The sequence below is a fragment of the Centroberyx gerrardi genome, chromosome 17 (genome assembly GCF_048128805.1).
Source record: "Centroberyx gerrardi isolate f3 chromosome 17, fCenGer3.hap1.cur.20231027, whole genome shotgun sequence".
Lineage (NCBI taxonomy): Eukaryota > Metazoa > Chordata > Actinopteri > Beryciformes > Berycidae > Centroberyx > Centroberyx gerrardi.
The window spans coordinates 23784743-23804862 of NC_136013.1; the positions used below are offsets into that span (position 1 = coordinate 23784743).

At 38.6% G+C, this 20120-nt stretch overlaps 1 protein-coding gene across 1 annotated transcript; it reads right to left on the reverse strand.

Moving 5' to 3' along the window:
• Window positions 1–1369: 1369 nt before the first annotated feature.
• Window positions 1370–16669, reverse strand: LOC139915114 (amine sulfotransferase-like). The gene is made up of 6 exons (XM_071903599.1): window positions 16504–16669; window positions 14150–14355; window positions 12954–13080; window positions 6295–6389; window positions 5097–5277; window positions 1370–1497 (listed from the first exon to the last, which is right to left on the reverse strand). Exons 1-6 carry the CDS (start codon window positions 16667–16669, stop codon window positions 1370–1372), a joined length of 903 nt encoding a protein of 300 aa, XP_071759700.1.
• Window positions 16670–20120: the final 3451 nt, after the last annotated feature.

Below are 20120 nucleotides of genomic sequence, written 5' to 3' on the forward strand. Positions count from 1 at the left end.
AAATAAACAAGAAAGAATATGAGAGAGAGAGAGAGAGAGAGGACAGGACACTGCAGTTACATAGTACACGCCTTAGACCACTAATTCCAACATTTTTCATTTGCACTTAAAGGATAAGGCCGGTGTTTTTTAATGCATTGCTTACCGTCAACAAATCCTATGAAAAAATCAGCAATGATTTTGTTTTGCCAACAAATCTCGTCCATGTAGCCGGTGCCCAATGAAGCCATGTCCCAGCAGCCATAGAACTCCATTGTATTAAAAAAAGGATTAAAAACACGTCAAAGAGCCATGCTGTTGCTCTGGGCAACATATTTCATCATCACGATGCACCGGGCCAGCCGACTTTTTCCTCAAACAACTTAATAAGCCGGCTGTAAACACTTTGCGATCTCAGGAAAGTAGTTCCGTAGCACCGAAAATAGTCCCCGGCGTAATGAAGAATTTGTTCCCATTTGAATTTGATTTGGTAATAACTACAATAGCCTGACTTTTTGTGGTAACAGTTAGCGATTTTTAAAATTGAAACTATGTCTTTGTGAGCTGTATTTCAAGGTTTTTAGCTTACAATTGGAGCCAATGACTTCTGGGTTGACGGCTCAAAACGATACGTGGGAAGTCAGAAAGTAACGGGAGTAGAGCAAACGCATTGTTGATTTTGTTATTTTCATAGGATTTGTTGACGGTAAGCAATGCATTAAAAAACACCAGCCTTATCCTTTAATAATATGATTATAATATTTGGAACAGCTGAGGGCACCATCTACACTTTTGCTGTGAACCTGTTTGACTCAATGTCTAAGCTCTAATCCATCTTCTGCTAGGTTCAAAATTTGAGGCTCACAAGAGCTGTCCAGCAGCGTTCCCTCAAAAAACTATTTTGATCTATATTGTAAGGTTTACGCATTTAAACTATTTGACAAATTCCCATCAAACTGGATTATGTAATTCAGAAATACATATGAAATTGCATTAAATTAAGTATTATGATTTATGAAATTGATACAAATAGAGCTTTATTAGCATCTAAATGACAACATTGCAATGATTACACTTGATCAAACTGCAGTGATTAAGCTGTACGTTATCTGGTTACATAACAATGTATACAATTACAGACACTTCAAACAAGGTTACTGCATTTTATCTTTCAGCCTAGCTGATATTAAAACTTGAAGCTGCTTTTGACATAACATGGAGAAATTATTTATCTTGGCACTGTGTTCTAGCATTTAAAAAGTTACACTGGTTTGCCTAATGAGGACAATATCATTAAAGGTCAAAGATTTGAACTCAGAGGAATTTTTTTGATCATAGTATTTTCTAAGCACTGTAAGTTGAGTCTCCAGAGAGAGAGGTGGAGAGAGATTCACTTCTGGATTTCAGTGACGTCCCAGATGAATTTGAGTGGGAAGTCCTTCATCCTTTCCTCATAGACCTTGTCAAAGCGCTCACTCTGTGCCACCGTCATCGTATTCTTCCAGTCACCAGTGGTACCTGATACATGGTGGGTTGAAATTGACACACACACACACACACACACACACACACACACAGGCATTGAAAGTCTCTCCAAGTTGTGAATGATGTGGTGTTATGATCTCCACTAGAGGCCAGCACACAAACAATGGTGATTTAAAATTGTTGACATTGAGTTGCTTTGATTTAATGAAACCCATGGAGAAACGATGGGTCTCATTTATCAATATGTTTGTAAATTTGTGTGTACACTAAAAACGTATGCTATTCATCAAATGTTCGGAAGCATCTGTTTTCAATCATATTGACATGCATATGTTGATGAATCCCGATCACTTGTAAATGGGAAGAGCATTCATGCTGCAATATTAGGCAGAACACCTACAAACATAATCTTCCAGACTAAAATGCTACTGAAGAAAGTGAAAAAGAAGATCTTCAGCGATGCAGAAATTGAGATATTACTTAGTGCCACTGAAAAAAACGAATTCTATTCAGCAGCAGAAGCAGTGGTATTACGGCCAGGGCCACGTTGACCTATCCTGGGGCCCTGGTTTTAAGAACTTTGGGCCATTTATGACCTCTCTCTCATAGACACACATACACACATATGACACACATCAACAACAGTGCATATGTTCAGGCCAAATGAAGTGCACATCCATCCTCAACTAGCCAATATGGAGAGAGCCAGCAAACAACATAATAAGAGTAACTTATAATATCAATCAAGATATACAACACAGCCAATATATAATATATGCGTTGGATTTTGAAAACAATGACCTGACACATCGTGCAGTAAAATACAAGTGGACAAACACACAACACCACAGGCAGAAAAAAACTTGCGGCCAGGCAAGTGTAGGGACAAACCTACTTATGACCCCATTACAGAGCGCGACAACATCAGATCAGATTTGATCTTAAAGTGTAGGCTACTTACAAACGGAATATGTTCTTTGGTACGATCAAAACCCACATGTGGTTAGAAACATGCGTGAGGGCAGATACGCTGAGGAGGTTTCTCCTTAGAAAGTTTAATTCTTTATGCAAAGTCACTTTAAGTAGTCACAGGCCTCATCTTAACAGCAAAATGTGTTTGTCCATTTTTAAGCCTACTAATAATAACCATATTAACAAAGCTAGGCCTATATGAACAAATTTACAGGGAAATCTATTCAACTGGAAATGCTGATTGATTTAAAGAGCAACTAAACCCCAAACCCAAATCTTTGGTAAAGCCTGACACCTAATGGTGAAAAGTAGGGTACTGAACTGGCTATCTGCTATTGGCTGGTGTTTGGTGCCAGGTGTCACCACCTGCTGTATAGAGGGTGACATGACCAAAGACCAGCCAATAGCTGATCGTACCCTACTTTTCACCATTAGGTGTCAGGCTTCAGCACAGATTTGGGTGGGGTTTAGTTACTCTTTAAGTGATTAATAATGATATAAAGAACCATGAGCACGTAGCCAAAGCCTACAGTGACCCTGAAGTGCAAAACACAACAACATTTCACAAAACAAATTAACAAAACTGAAAACACAACATTTCACAAAACAAATTAACAAATCACAAAACACATTTCACAAAACATCTTTACAAACCCGAAAACATATTTCACAAAACAAATTAACAAATCACAAAACACATTTCACAAAACAAATGAAGAAAACTGAAAACACAACATTTCACAAAACAAATGAACAAAACTCAAAACACATTTCACAAAACAAATTAACAAAACACAAAACACAACGTTTGACAAAACAAATCAGCAAGTTAAAAAACGGCAAAAGAGAAAACAATTCAGTATTTCACAGAAAATGGAAAAGGTATGTCCTACTGATTGGATGTATTTGTTGTCACTCATGGTAACAGGAAGTGGGACTAGCAGCGATGCCTTCAAAATAAAAGCGCAAGAGTTAAAATGAGCACAAATACTGTTTGAACCAATTTGTTTGTGTGTGTGCGTGTGTGTGGTGGGCGTTGGGGGGGGGGGGGGGGGGTAATGCGTGACCAATCAATCAACAATCAGTTGTTGTTTTGTGACTTGTCATGCATTACCTACCCCCGGCCACCGCTAGTCCCACTTCCTGTTACCTTGAATGACAACACAGACATCCAATCAGGAACGAGAAGGTAAGGACCTACCTTTTCCGTTTTCTGTGAAATGTTGAATTATTTTCTGATTTGTTTTGTGAAATGTTGTGTTTTGTGATTTGTTCATTTGTTTTGTGAAATGTTGTGTTTTGAGATTTGTTCATTTGTTTTGTGAAATGTTGTTTTGTTAATTTGTTTTTTTAAATGTGTTTTCAGTTTTGTTAATTTGTTTGTGAAATGTGTTTTGTGTTTTGTGAATTTGTTTTGTGAAATGTAGTGTTTTCGGTTTTGTGAATTTGTTTTGTGAAATGTAGTGTTTTCGGTTTTGTTAATTTGTTTTGTGAAATGTTGTGTTTTGTGTTTTGTTAATTTGTTTTGTGAAATGTATTTTCAGTGTTTTGTTAAACTAGGTTAAATATTCAATAAAAAGAGATAAAAACTTTGATTTTGAACATTAGCAGGTATTATGTCAGGAATTTTCATTTATCAGCTTGGTTAAATAGGGAATAGCAGATTTTGAATAAGATAATGATAAAATTGTAACTTTTGGGTGAACTATTCTTTTACGTGGAAGGCAACATTTAGCTGCGGACACGCAATGATCTCTTCCCATTCAATTCTGGAAGATGGAACTACTTTTGATATAATTGCAATGATTGTGGCATTATCATCATTGTGGGTAAAAATCCAATACATGTGTTACTTAAGATGATGGATTACATCAGTCAAGGCAGCAGTATGTCTCTGAGCTGTTTAAAGTATATTTGAAAACAACAGGAGACGTTAGTAGCTTCTGACTGTGGCAAATATATCCTTTACAACCAAAACCTCCAAGCCTGCTCATATACATACACTAAATTTCAGGAGGGAAAGTGGAGCAACTGATGACTGACAAGATATTGGTCAATGTGATAAATTATTAGATGTTGGTCACCAAACTATCAGCTTGATGGGAATTTTTGTAGATATGGCTTTCTAGTGATTTTGCTTGATCTTAGTTTTCCATTATGACAATAAAAAGAAGTACAAGATCAAATTTCACTTAGGCTAAGGTATGATGAGTGGTACACCTTACCATACCCAATTGATGACCACGCAATAGAGGTGAAGTGCAATGGTCAGTAATAGGTGTTCACCGCACCAAATGCATGGAAATTGACCATCTCATAGATCAAGCAAACAATGTAGAATTCAGAGAGCTGGTAAACACAAATTAAGCCTTATACTAGAAAAAGACATTTTCCTTTGCAATTTTTAGTCTAGGACTTTCATGTCTGGGAACATGGCCCTGAAAGCTCTAGTCCTCCCATCCCCAAAGCCTCTCAATTCAGCGGGAAAGAATTACTCTATAGGTAATTAGTTCTACTTTTCTAAAACCTGCATTGTACTTTTGTCTTACTCTGTTTCTCTCATGTTTTCTTAGTTCTGAAAAAAAGAATTCTGTTCCAGTGCTGGTCACATGAGCAATGAATTCCCCCCATTCGCTGACACTTGGCTGTTCAGTGCTCACCTTTCCTCATGAACTTGCCCTTGGTTTTGTTCCCGACATTGTCTGGCAGGACCTCGTAGTTGGCCTTTTTGTCATTCTTCATGTTGTCAAAGGTCACCTTCTCGACAATGCTGTCAATGGCCGCATCCGTCAGGTTCTTCCCCACAAACTCGCACAGACGCACTACCGCTGACCTCAAGTCCTGACCCACAGAAGAAATAAACACAAAAAGCAAGAGTGTGTGTGTGTGTGTGTGTGTGTGTGTGCATGTGCATTTAACTCAGTTTTTAGCAAAACAACGGTATTCACAAGATGTTAGTGGCATGAAAAGTGTGAAATTCCGTTTTACTCTCAGCACAAAACGGTTACATGAAATAGGCACGACTATAATAACGTATGCATTTACCTTCAATGCCGGTGACTGGAACTCAATTCCCAGCTTTTACAATGAAGTTTTTAACTAAAGTTTTTCGGATTTAACCATGACCAAACCCTTTCCCTAACCTAAACCGAGTTGTTTTAGTTGCCTAACCATAACCTTAACCCAAACCTTAACCAAAGTTGTTTTAGCTGCCTAAGCTTAACCATAACCTTAATCCTAACCTTAACCAAAGCTGTTTTACTTGCCTAAACTTGACCGTTAAGCCAACCTTTCGCTGAAATGTAGCAGAATCCAATTTGTGTTATTATCACAGAATTCAATTTGTGGTGGAGGAATGTAACTGTCACATAACTCCTGTCCACAGCACATAAATCGCGTTTCAGAGATGCTCATTTCACAACTTTTTATGAGATCATGTTGCATTTAGACCATAGGGCACTACAACTCAGATAACTCAGTACTACTACTAGTATTACTACTACTACAACTACTACTGCTGCTACTACTACCACTAATAATAATAATAATAAAATAATAAAACATATTCATGCATACTTGTGTTGAATCTGATCAAAATGTCTTGTTAGAATCAATTCAGTTTAAGGGCTTCCCACAGACATCCAGTGTAGTACTGATCAATTCTATAATAAATATGCAATCAATCAAACTGTATCATATACATCATATCAGAGGTGGACGATACTGACTGGACCACATCTGATTTTTAATAAAAGGCCAACATCTGCTTAATTTATTGGTAAACTGGTGTATCGGTCTTATCCTATTGACATACAACATACAGCTGACAGTGTATGCCTGTATGTTAACACTGATCACCTTGATCATCTCCTCATAGCTGAGGAAGAGAATGTTGAACTTGTCCTGGTTGGTGTTCCATCCACGGACGTGGTCAAACCAGCAACCTCCAACCACTGGACAGAGATAAAGAGAAAGAGTAGGGGAGGCATAATTCTGTTACATCACCACACCGCAATCTTGGTAGGAAGGTAACAGGTGATTGTAATAGATTAAGGCAAGGCAGCTTTATTTGTATAGCACATTTCATACACTGAGGCAATTCAAAGTGCTTTACAGAGTAATAAAAAATACAGTAAAGGTAAACAATTTTCAATTAAAAATTATTACAGTGCAGATGAGTGTTGCCCTAGATTTCTTAAAAAGCCCTGGCGAACAGAAACGTTTTAAGCCCTGATTTAAAAGATTGTAAAGTGGAGGCAGACCTCAGATTTTCTGGAAGTTTGTTCCAGGCATGAGGAGCATAAAAAAAGAAAAGCTGCTTCTCCATGCTTTGTTCTGACCCTGGGAACAGTAAGCAGACCAGCACCTGAAGACCTGAGGGGTCTGGTGGGTTCATAACATTGAAGGAGATCAGAAATGTATTTTGGTCCTAAACCATTAAGTGCATAAACATGCAACATAATTTTAAACTCAGTTCTTTGGCACACAGGAAGCCAATGCAGTGATCTCAGCACTGGAGTGATATGGTCCATGTTCTTAGTCCTGGTTCGAACCCTGGCAGCAGCATTTTGGATGAGCTGCAGTTGTCTAATAGCTTTTTTAGAGAGACCTGTAAAGACACTGTTACAGTAGTCAAGCCTACTAAAAATAAATGCATGAACAAGTTTTTCAAGGTCCTGCTTGGACATGAATTCTTTAATTCTTGCAATATTTTTAAGGTGATAGTAGGCAGATTTTGTAATTGTCTTGATGTGGCTGTTGAAGTTTAGGTCAGAGTCCATGACTACACCAAGATTTCTGACTTGGTTTTTAGTCTCCAGTGAGAGGGATTCAAGGTGAGCAGTGACTTTAAGTCTCTCCTCTTTGGCACCAAAAACAATTATTTCAGTTTTATCTTTATTTAGTTGCAGAAAATTGTGGCACATCCAGTCATTGATTTGTTCAATGCACTTATTTAGTGAGTCTATTGGACCATAGTCATCAGTTGATAAAGCTATGTAGATCTGTGTGTCGTCTGCGTAATTATGATAGGAAATACTGTTGTTTTGCATAATTTGAGCTAGTGGCAGCATGTAGAGATTGAACAGAAGAGGCCCAAGGATCGACCCCTGGGGAACTCCACATGCCATTTTTTTTATATCTATTAATATACATAAGGCCTAATAATTAACAGTTGATTATAATCAAATGACAGCCCCAGACAATAAGCTGTCTATTGTACAGCACCATATTGGTAGGAAATGCATGTGACATCATGGGAATACTATGAATAGAGGACTTTTAATTGATGCAATGACCCTCTAGCAACATATTGGAGGTGCTGAGCACTTGGGCTACAGTGGATGTAAACAGCTGGTTGCATTTCTTAACGTAGGGGAAAGTTCTTTCACTCTCCTTTTCTATCCTCCAGTCTTTATATTAAGTGGATAGACAAATGTACAAGTGATTGAACAAACATATTGAATAGAGACAAGCATTGAATAGATACATTTGCTTAATTTGCACGATTCTACTTATTTAGTTAAGGTGCTTTACTATATTTATTTATAGAAATAAAATACTAATTTACATAGATAAAATACAAACTGTATCATGGAATGGGAGAGGTGGTTTTATACTACAACTCACCCAACTGATATTTCCATTAATGCCATTGTATATTATTTTAATATACATACGGCCTAATAATAAAAACTCATCCATTTAGTCCCTGTATATATTTCAAGGCTTACCTGACTACTAGCATATTCACATCTTATGTGTATATGTCTCTCTGTAATTGTTGTAAGCTTAGTGCTCAATATAATATTTAGTATCTACTTTCATGTGTATAGGACACTTGCTGAGCTACAAGCATGCCCTACCATATGGATAAAGGATGATGGGAAGGGAAAAATGTTTATAACTTGACATTGATCTAATATAAGGAATCTATAAGAATGACAAAGACTCTGTTATTTTTTAAATTAGATTTTCTCTCTCTTTACCTTTCCTTCTCCTCCAAAATTATTCTGGAATAAACTACAATCTGTAGTCTCTAAATTCATATGGAAGGGCAAGCAGCCTTGCATCAAACTCAGTAACATCATCAAGATATAGAAGCACGCATAGTAAATTCTCTCAAACCATGTGATGTATTATTTTCAAGTCTGTCCATCAATCAATGCAAAAAACGATTTGACCCAATAATATCTTAATAATAAGTGTGTGGAAGGCAGCACAAAAAATTTACAATATTTCTCTGAAATGGAATCGGTATTTACCTGTCTATAATAATGCTGAATTATTAATTGATGGCATTCCAATAAAAAAAAGTCCCACAATGCAGCAGTAAAGGGATCCATGTCCCGGCGACTTAAGATCTCCCAGCTTCTTCTTTCTTTTTCCCACGGCGCAGCCAAGGGCATCACGAGGCAAATTCAGGTCAGACAGTCAGACAGTCAGGCAGTCAGTCAGGTAACGCTTAGTGAGATGATGCGCTTCATCAGATGGCATCTAGAGGGCGTCTTTGACTGTGATTTGCAGTGTTTCCCATACAGAGGCACAAAATCAAAAGTTGGTCAGTGTTTGGATCTAAATCGATCTCTAATGCGCCTGATGTCGCATCCCATCATGTCTGTAATTTGGAGATGTACAGACAGGAGACCAGCAGCATTGAACTCAATCCACAGACTCTCCCGGTGTGAAAACAAAAGTGAAACTTAACATTCCACAGTCAGTAACGGGGATTTGCAGACAGTAACTTGTCTTCGCTGCCCTACAAACTTTAACGGTAGGTGACGTCATCTTGTGGTATTTAAGTAATGTTAGTGGAATTAGGTAATTTAACCGTGTCGCAGTGCTTCAGTGCATAGATTTGAACACATGCGCCATGGGTCTGTACAGCGTCTGCCAAATGGGAAACTGTAATTGTAAGTAACTGTAATAATATTACTGGTCACGATGATTCAAAGAGCAAATGAAATAAAATTTGTATATCCTCTCGTCTTTTTTCTCAGCTACTGTAGGTCTGACATAACTTCTTGTTTACTGTCCCCGCCACGCTCCGTAGCCTGTCGCCCATACTGCTGAATGAAGGATGCTTTTTTTTCTTAAGTGGTGGTCAGTATTTTATTTTTTTATTGTTATTGTTTAAAAAAGCAGCAAAGAAAATAATTTTGCCTACGCACAATGTTGTTTTATTTTTCAAGAGCTCACTGTGAGCTTGTAGGCATTATGCCACTCAATCCCCATTTAGGCACTTTATTTTTTTACTTATTTATTTGTTGTTAACATTTGCTGCTAATCATAAGTTCTTAATTAGGAGTGAAGAGGTTATTTAATCTCTTTAAATAAAGAGTTAAAAGACATAAATTTGTGCCTGTGTCCGATTTTCAGTACTCCACCAGTTGGACATATCAGCATAATTGCTGAGTGAAAGTACTGAAGTAATATAACTAGTAATAAAACTAGTTACCATATACAGAAAGTAATAAAGTAACTTAATCACACTACTTTTAATAAGGAAATAATAAGTAATAAATTAATAAGTAATAAATAATATTTTTGGTTTTTACATTTTGAAAGTAACTTCCCCAACACTGCATGGTTGTCACCCCCTTCCCCACATCCATTATATGACATAATCTATTAAAAAAAAAGGGGGGGGGATCAAAGCGCTTGGTTTCTACAGAAATCTGGTAAAACCCTTTCTTTAGATACATTGTGGAGGGGTGACATACCTGACATAGTCTCTGACTTTGACTGGAATGCTGTATGGTCAAACATCTTGTTGGTCTTGAGGAATCCCAACCTCCAACAGATACATTACAACTTTGTACACAGAACATATTTGACTCCCAAAAACAACAATGAAAATCACTAACAACCCAAATTGCACCCTTTGCCCTACAAACATCCTGGGCACGTTTTTTCATATGATCCGGGAATGCCCCAAGGTGACACATTTTTGGCCAAGGGTTGCCTCTAATCTCTCCATATTACTCTCAACTCCTATCCCTTCAACCCTTACTGTACTAATCCTGAATAACAAATCCCATCTTCATTTACTTTTAACAAGAAAGAGAGTACTGCTTGCAGGATTGACAGCTGCTAAAAAGATGGTCGCCCAGCACTGGAAGCCCCAACCCCATGATCTCTCTGGTCGACAGTGGTTAATGTCTTTTTTGAATATAGTTAATTTAGAGTTGTCGACAGCGAGGGTGCATGGGGCAAAAGAAAATAACATCAACATATGGATAGAGATGGAAAGGCTGGCCGGCCTTCTTCTCGAAGGGGCACAGGATGGTTGAGTGGTCGGGAACCTCATGCCCCCCTCGAATCGCAGAGCAGGGCAAAGTTGTGTCTTTTCTTTCTTCTTCTTCTTCTTGTTCTTCTTCTTATTATTATTATTCTTATTATAATTTTTCTATGACTCTTGTTCTGTCTTTTTTGTTTGTCTTTGTTAGATAGTTGTCTAATCGTATTGTTATCGTATCGTTGAATTACCTGTTTGTGTTGTCCTTTATTGTCTGTTTAAATAAAATAAAAATATCTTATAACAATAACAAATTACCAGATTTTTGAACGGACCTTGGTGCGGTAGGAGGGCCTTCAAACAACAAAAATATCAGCCTCAGCTCGCTCCTGTGTTTTTGAATGCAGAAACCTCTGCAGTGCGTGCGTGGCGGCTGTTCACTTTGTTTCAGTCACTGCCATTCAGGAACCTCTGCTGATATTTACTAGTCATATTATGCTTAAGTAAAGCAGAAATATTACACATTTAACCTTTAATTGGAGTTAGTAAGTGAGTGCACATTTTACAGTTCAGGTAGCCGCCGTGTTTGAGAGAAATCCTGAAGCCCACTTTGCCTATAGTGTTATAGCGTATTTACTTATTTACTGTTCTTACTGTACTTACTATACTTAGTGTTCAGACTTATTATTGAGCAGTATAGGTACTCACATAATTACACACGTGAGTACTGAGACTAACTGCACTGGGAGTCAAGGGCGGATATTTCATTTCACTGTTGGGGGGGACAATAAACAGAAAAATTTCTCAAGAGCAATTCCTGAAGGGGACACCAAAGGTGCCGCCAAAAGTACTGTTGTATTAAATGTATATAGAGGTCCATTATGAAACATTTCCATAAGCACTTCATTCCTTTCTTATGAAGATTTTATCAAATTGCCTTTGATATTACTGGGGTCTTTCTACTTGGCGTTTCGGTGCACTGAAAAATGATCGGATGTCTGTTTTTCTTTTCTCTGCCATTTTAACTGACCTGGCTGGCTGACAAATAGACACACACACACACACACACCCCACACACACACACACACAGCATGCAGGTTATTTACAGTAGTAGGTGAGATGCAACACCCATTAGCTGAACTAAAGCTAATATATGCCTAATTAGATTTAGTTTTCCCGAAAAAGCAGATCTCTAATGTTTTGCTGTCAATGTGTAAAAGTCCAGAACGCTGTGAAGCCTGCCAGAAACTTACTTCAGGGTCTTTTTTAAGAATTAAGTCTTCATTTATTTCCAAAATTATAAACAAAATTACATAGTGGCAGCCATTTTACATGCAGTAAGAAAAAAAGAATATACTTAGAACCTAATTACGTAGGGTAAGTTAATCTGAAATAGCCTATTATATTATAGAAATATTACTGTTACCATGTACAAAAGATAATTTTGGTATGAAAACCCGCATTTTAATTTAACCAAGTATCCTGTATCATAAATACATGTCTGGCATTTGTAACAAACCAAACCGCTTGAAAATCGGTCGAAAATTCAGTGAGTTATGAGGATTTTAATTGCGGATAGACCTCCTGCCTCCATACACATACATGCATTAGGAGACGCGGCTGCTCCACCAACACGCTGACGCACAAGATTCAACCGCGAGGTAATGGAGCGAACAAAATGTAGTCTAGGTTACAATTGTGAATGTGTTTTATTCTATTGAGTGGTAGAAGTAAAGAAAAATGTCTGACACATCCTTTGTTTTAAGTTAACCTTTGCGAAGCAGCTGGAGGTCTGCCACCACTGACACACTTCCAGAGATCCTCCACACACACTCGTACCGAGGACTAATGTGTGTGCGGGGGGGTTCGGGGAGGCAGGTAGGCAGTGGACCAAACCACTGTGAGGCGTATGAGAGGGGGGGGCGCGCAATCTTTAGAAACTTAAAAACGCATTGTTTTGTGTCTATAATTAGCACAAGTGCTTTCAATGCATATTATTATATTATTTAAAATTATATAATTATGTTTACAATGATATATTGAGGGGGACAACTCTCTGTTTTTCCCAGGAAGGGGGGGTCCGGACCCCCCTGTCCCCCCCGTAATTTCCGCCCATGCTGGGAGTGGGAACTCAGACTCACTACTTTATGTAGTGAGTCTTTTTCCCACAGCGAAGCCGAGGGCATCATGAGGCAAATTCAGGTCATGCATTCAGTCAGTCAGTCAGTCAGTCAGTCAGGTAACGCTTAGTGAGATGGCCTCTCGCCTATGGGCTACTCACTCCATCCGCTGAGGAACTTGTCCAGCATCTCATCAAAGTTCTCAGGTTTCTTCAACGTCTTCATGAACTTGGTAAAGTGGAAATAGGACACCATTACATCTTTAGGATTCCTGGTCACATAGACAACCTTATAGGAGAGGAGATCATGTGTATACATTTTCAGGTACATAATACACACATTTATTTTCATCACATTCACATATTCTTTCTCATTTCCTATATATTGCATATATGCATGCTTTAACTCATACTCATACTACATATTTTCCTGTGGTTCATATTATAATGCATTTTTCTTTTTCCCAGTATGTTCTACTGCTGTTATTTTGTTCACCCTCATAACACTGTAATTAATATTCTTTCATACTTTTCATTCATATATTTTTACTTAAAGTGATAATTAGTGACATTTTCATAGAAATAAATGTCTTTTTGACATTGGGCGGCAACACATTACTCAGTAGTGTACGGTATTACAGTAACGTGATGTAAACTTTTTTCAGTAACGAGTAGTGTAAGGGATTACAATTTCAAATTCAGTACATTTCAGTTACTAATCCCAGTAACACTCTGTTACTGCATTACTTAAACCTTAACCCCCGTTCAACCTTTTCTTTTCTCTCCTGTATAGCCCTCAATCACAGTTACAGTCTCAAAGGGCTTCACAGCACTTACATTATGAAACATTATGAAACAATAAATGAAAACGCCACCCCCCAAGCTTAGACCCTCAAAGAGAACAAGGAAAAATTCCCATGAAAACCTCATTCGGGAAAACAATGGAAAAAACCTTAGAGAGAGATCCCCCTTCCATGATGGCCAGGCGTGCAATGGGTGCAGAGAGTTTGCTAACAAATACTTATAACAAAGTGAACATCAACAAAATACACAGAATAAACAGAATAAGAAAACTGGGGTGAAAATCCAGATCTGGCGGGTGGCATCAATGCCAACTCGGTCAATATCGTCATTGTCGCCATCAAGACCATAATTTGCTATATTCTTATTTATAGTCTTTGCTATACCCTATTGTTATTTTCTGTTTCAAACAACCCAATTTCTCCATGAGGATAATTAAAATTGAATCTTATCTTGTCATACTGCATTACTTTATGTCTGTACCTGTGTGTGTGAGTGTGTGTGTGTGTGTATGTGTGGTCACTTATAGCATATAGATAGTATATATACAAACTGACTTTGGCCTTCTTTTTGAGGAGGCCCCTGGGCATGAGGTGCGGCGGTAGGTGGGAGCAAAAGAGGCGTGGCGAGCGGCGGGTGTTGTAGTTGCTCCCCTTAGGAGGGTACTCCAGCCAGGGCATTCTCATGAAGCTGGCCATGTTCTTCATCTCCGAGAAATTCTCTTCATAGATTAGGATGATGATCCTCTGGGTCCACACCGTTCCTGGTTGGTTTCAGTTCAAGTTTAAATTAATACAGTTCATGTCACTTTTTAATATCAAGCACATCAGCAAAGATTTTTGTGGTTGTGTACAGTGTAGAGTTGTCTAACTATCTACACTAGACATCAATAATAAATTGGCTATTTTAACACAATAATCAAAGGCCTCTCACTCCCACTTTCAGTGCACCTTGTACATGTGTAATAATATTAATATATGTAGTGTAGTTAAATTCCTATAAATATGGGGACAATGACATCTGCTGGTTGTAAAATGTAACTGCATTGCTACTGATATTGCAAAGATATTTGGTTCATCTACTTCATTCACTGTAGTTGGAAAAAAGTTCCACTTGGACTTAAAACTCCTCATCAACTGTACTCTGCTCATCCCATGCAGCGCAGATTCAGCCACATGAATCTAATTATAACTCATATACCACATGTATCTGCTTTGATGTTAATCAAACAACACAGACCCCCGCCGAGGCACTGGAGTACCGAGCCCTATATTAAGACTTGGTTAGGAGTTCTGAGGACCCAGACCCACTTTGGCATAAACATGGCAGTGAGCTTTTTTTTTTAAATTGTCACTAATTTAAAGTATTGCTTGCCTTGTTAATTAAACAGTTGTGGGTAAAATGTGGGATATCTTATTAATGGTCATGTATTTGTATTTTGTAAATGATCCCAGGACATCAAAGCTCACTCATACAATGAAGTAGGTAGGTAATTTTTACCAGAGTATTCAGAGAAAATCGCTGACAATAGGAGGTCTGGTAACATAGTTTTGTGAATCAATGATTTTGTCTTCCTATCTTTAACAATGGTCTTCACCACACTTTCCACTTTAACCCTTTATACTCTGCAATAGAAATGGTCCGCTAGAGCCTACACTGGTACCTTGCTTACTGTGATGTCATTTTTTTGAGTATCTTCAAATGTTTAATATCCCTAAAATCTGCACAACCCAAGCTAAAAGGCTATGTAAATCAATAAACCATAATAACTGGAAAAAATATTGAAATTGTGTCCTAAATTAAAAATCGGACAAAATTGGACATGTTTTTTGACCAACATTTGCCAAATACACACACTAAACATACACTCACTGAGCACTTTATTAGGAACACCTTACTAATACTGGATAGGTATCAGCTTTCAGCTCAATGTCAACCGGCTACCAAAGTGACATCTGCCTCAAGGTTTGACGTGTTGCATTCTGAGATGCTTTTCTGCTCACCACAGTTGTAAAGAGGTTATCTGAGTTACTGTAGACTGTTCTGTCAGCTAGAACCAGTCTGGCCATGTACTTGAACTATGTACAGTACATTTTTTGGTTTTTGAGATATGCTCATTTTTGTGAGCAGAGTGCAAAGGTGTTTTTGTTAGTTTTGGCCCTCCCACCCCGGCGAAGAGGGTAACCGATGTCTGGAAGACAAGAAACATGCTACAGGGGTTGCATTGGCTTGCAGTGAAGACAGAAGTCTTAGCTTTCAGATGCAAAAAGAATTATGATGCTAGCTATTATGGTTTCGATTTTAGAGCCATCTAAACAGCATGATGCTGTTTGGACAAAAGCTGAGTTTAAAGGGTTAATAAAAATCTTAGAGTTTAAAGGGTTAATAAAAACCTAAGAAAAACAGCCATTTTTTTTTTTTTTGTCATTTTTAGGCTGGTGCCCATGCATTTTTGCAGTTTTATCATTGATTGATTTCATCATTGAGTTCAAATGGGTTTGATAAGATAAAGATAATATAAGATAAGACTGCACTTTATTGATCCCCTGGGGCAAATTCAGATGCCACAGCAGCAATTGACAGAACAGTGCCAAGGAAGTCAGGAAAAGGTAATAATAAAAAAAAAGAGAGGTAATAAATTAAGATAAATAAAAATAAATACAGGAAAGGTACTGTACATAAATATAAAAACTATAATTGACAGCGCAAATAAATACAAATAATAGACGTAGATATGATAAGTCCAGAGGTTAGTAAAATCCATGTGCAACATAGTTCAAGGGTCATAAAACTTGCTTTAGTAAGAAAGGGCCATGTAGACCTTCATTTCCAGTAAGATAAAAATCAACAAAATGCAGTTTTTCTGTAATAGCTACACACAGTGTAACCCCATTTGTCAAATTATACTCACCTGATTTGGGGAAAGTAACAAGGAAGATGTCATCATCTCTGACTTCAAAGTGTTCCAAGTTGTCAATATATTCCCGTGTCAGTTCAGTATGTTCTTCCTCTAGGAAAACACAGCCTTTGTGTGTGAATAAATTGTCACTAAGAAGTTTATATTCTTGTTGAGCCATGACTTACAATATCACAATCAATAATTAAGAGAGAAGGACAGGCAAGAGCACAAGAAAAGAGTCAGTGTGGTCAAAACAGGCAGGGATGGGCTATTTATTTGCTGCTTCATAGGTCACTCCCACTGTCCAGTGCCATGTTTAGGTCATGTTAGGTCTTACCATGTAACACAAAAATGTGCCTCTTTTATACATTTTGACCACTTGTTTTCTGTGGACCAATTTCTTCTACAAGAAATGTACGCCATGAAATAATGGAAAAACTCCTAATATTTCATCATTTTATGGCCCAAGTCAAGATCTCTCTAATCATGCATTTTTCTCCATGATCACTGTATTTATTTTTATTATGTTGTCATCAAATATGTTTGACATATGTTCCTCTGTGTCCCTGAAATCACTTTCTACCTTGTTTGTTTGTAGTAGTTGGACTCTCATTTGGCGAAACAGCTTGCAAAATTTGTGCTTGAGCAGAAATGTGTAGAGGTTAACACTTAAAGTTTATAAATTCAGTGTTTGTAAATTCAAATCCTCCCTAGGTCAGAAATCATATTTATAAATACTGTCTAATCTAATCAATCAAAATCTTCATTCATTCATCTTCACATCATTTAGCAGACGCTTTTGTCCAAAGCGACTTACAATAAGTGCAATTTGTCAACAGTAGAGAAACCAACTGTGCATCTCAGTCTTCATCAGCTAAGCCTTTTAATAGGAATATATAGCATTTGTTCATTTTATTTTTTTATTTTATTTTTATTTTTTAAAAATAGGGTAAGAAGATAGGTTAGTTCAAGAGGGGTCCAGGTGTAACTTGAAAACATGTGTCTTTAGTCTCCACCGAAAGATGGGCAGTGATTCAGCCGTTCTGACAGAAGGGGGGAGCTCGTTCCACCATTGTGGCGCCAGGGATGAGAAGAGACGCGACCGGGATGAGCGACTTCTGAGCCCACGTAGCAATGGAGGGGCGAGGCGACCTGCAAGGGTGGAGGAGTGGATGGAGCGAGGCGAGGTTTGGAACCTGACCAGAGATTGCAGATAGGGAGGGGCAGTACTGCTCTGTAGGCGGGTACCAGTGTCTTGAATTTGATGCATGCAGAGATGGGAAGCCAGTGAAGCGACCAGAAGAGGGGAGTGACATGAGAGAATTTTGGTTGGAACACCAGACGGGCTGCAGCATTCTGAATGCGCTGTAATGGCAGAGGCAGGTAGCCCGGCCAGAAGAATGTTGCAGTAGTCCAGGCGGGAGATGACAAGTGCCTGGACCAGGAGTTGTGCTGCTTCCCTCGTAAGGAACGGGAATTTTGCGGATGTTATAGAGGGAGAACCTACGGGAGCGGGTTGTCGCTGCAATGTAGGCAGAGCAGGACAGCTTGTTGTCCAGGATAACCCCGAGGTTCTTGGCAGTCTGGGAGGGAAACACAGTGGTGTTGTCAATGGAGATGGAGAGGTGAGAAGGCAATCTTTCCCTGGGAGAAAGAGTAGCTCCGTCTTGTCAAGATTGAACCATAGTTCATAGTTCCAAGATAATAGATCCACCATAGCTCTCTTTTTAATAGTAGCTGATCCACATCACCCCCTCTTCTTGGGATGAGACCAGTTCAATCTGGAGTTGTTCCGATACCGATACCAGTATCGGAAATGCCTCCGATACAGCCTAAAATGGTGGATCGGGTATCGGCGAGTACGCAAGTCTATGCACCGATCCGATATCACGTCATTTATTAGCCCCGAAAAAAATCAACTTTAAAGTAGTTTCACCCGGATAAAACGGCCGTTTTCCCGGAAATCAATTCTTCTTCGCCACTCTAAAACAGTAGCCTACACAGCAAGTTACGCTGTGCTGCCACTCGCAACTAACGTTACTGTTTTAGAGCGGCAATTATGTCACGGCAAACACAACCCTGGGAACATACTGTTATTGTTCAGGATTTTAACACTCGTGTCTGGGGCTTCCAGGGCTTGGTCGCCCGTGCATGTGATTCCCGGAGATGAGTGTTCGGCTGTCAGGCTAAAAGTAAGGTATGTGGGCTTACCTGTTGCCTCGCAGCCCCGGCACTGATCCGGTGCTTGTCACTCGCCAGCTCGCTCTCCGTGGTTCAACACCAGTGCTCACTTGACAGTTCATTTGTAGACATGTAACACGGGGACAATACTTGAAAACAAAACTCCGTTAGGAGAGGGGAAAACTTGACGGACCCTCCGTCTCCGTCACGACACTCAAAATTGCCTTTCGAAAAACCCGAACCCCACACCTGTTCGGAGTCTCCCCCTTTCAAACTTCCACTGGCTCTGTGATTAGGTAACCCCCCCATGCAGGACAGCCAATAGGGAGATGGTGTGCTGTGACATTTCCTCCCCCCATAAACAAAAAACAAACAAACTTGACACTAGACTAACATTTAATGATCCTTATTTACAAGTTTTTTTTTTCTTTCTCGTTTTCAAAAAACGTTATCACTTTTCCTATTTTCCATGTAAAATACTTACTAAACCCACTCAAAGCTAAAGGAGAAAAATCCTCACAAGGGTCTACGATCCATCATGTAGGCTAACCCTAAAATTCTCTTCCTAATTAGAACAGGATTACACAACTTCATCCACCATTTCTAAGCAACTCTCTTCAACCTCTTGACAAGGAATCGGCTACACTATTGTTCTTGCCTGCAATGTGCTTGACCTCAAGGTTATAATGCACTGGTATCGGATCGGTACTCGGTATCGGCCGATACGCAAGTTCAGGTATTGGAATCGGTATCGGGAAGGAAAAAATGGTATCGGAACATCTCTAGTTGTTACCTCCCGGTTATATTGAAAACATAGGATAATAGCGCATTTGCGGTTGGCCAAGAGATTATGCTATTTTCTTAGCATCATGCTAGCAAAAGGTAGCGATTTAACTAGCTTCCAGGTCAGTAAACAGCCTTACCGCTAATCCCAAGAGCTCTTCCGATCCGGACCGGTATGTCACGTTTCTTTTCAACATTTTTAGAGGCGATGGTCTTTGTCAAACAGCACCGGGTTCCTCTGGACTTCTGTAATCAGTTCCTCAGCAGCAGCTCCATCACTGCAATGAACTACTGAATTCTCCCACCCCTTCTTTGTAGAACTTCAGTTTGATTGGTTGAAAATGTTTTATCGTTGTCTCTACCGCCAGAAAAATTGCTCTGAGATGGAACCAAGAATATAGTTATAGTTGTCGTTTTGGATGTTTTTATTAGTTACAGTTGTAGTGTGAACACAGACATTCTATTTACTTATAACGATTTAAATCTTTTTATAGTTATAGTTATCTTAACAGTTATTGTTCTAGATGTGAATGGGCCTTTACTCATTTTTACTTGTTATTGTTAATTCCTCTGTAATTGTTATATTCTCAAACTCCTTAATAAATGATCCTTCTTGCACTTAAAGGCGAATACCACTGAATTTATTAATTCAAATGTGTTACACT

Bases quoted from the DNA above. Each gene is read 5' to 3' on its own strand.
- LOC139915114 (XM_071903599.1), bottom strand. From the start codon at position 16,669: ATGGCTCAACAAGAATATAAACTTCTTAGTGACAATTTATTCACACAC. The intron at 14,356-16,503 runs GTGAGTATAATT...GAAACCAACCAG, and splicing joins TGTTACTTTCCCCAAATCAG to GAACGGTGTGGACCCAGAGG. The intron at 13,081-14,149 runs GTCAGTTTGTAT...CTCTCCTATAAG, and splicing joins TCCTCAAAAAGAAGGCCAAA to GTTGTCTATGTGACCAGGAA.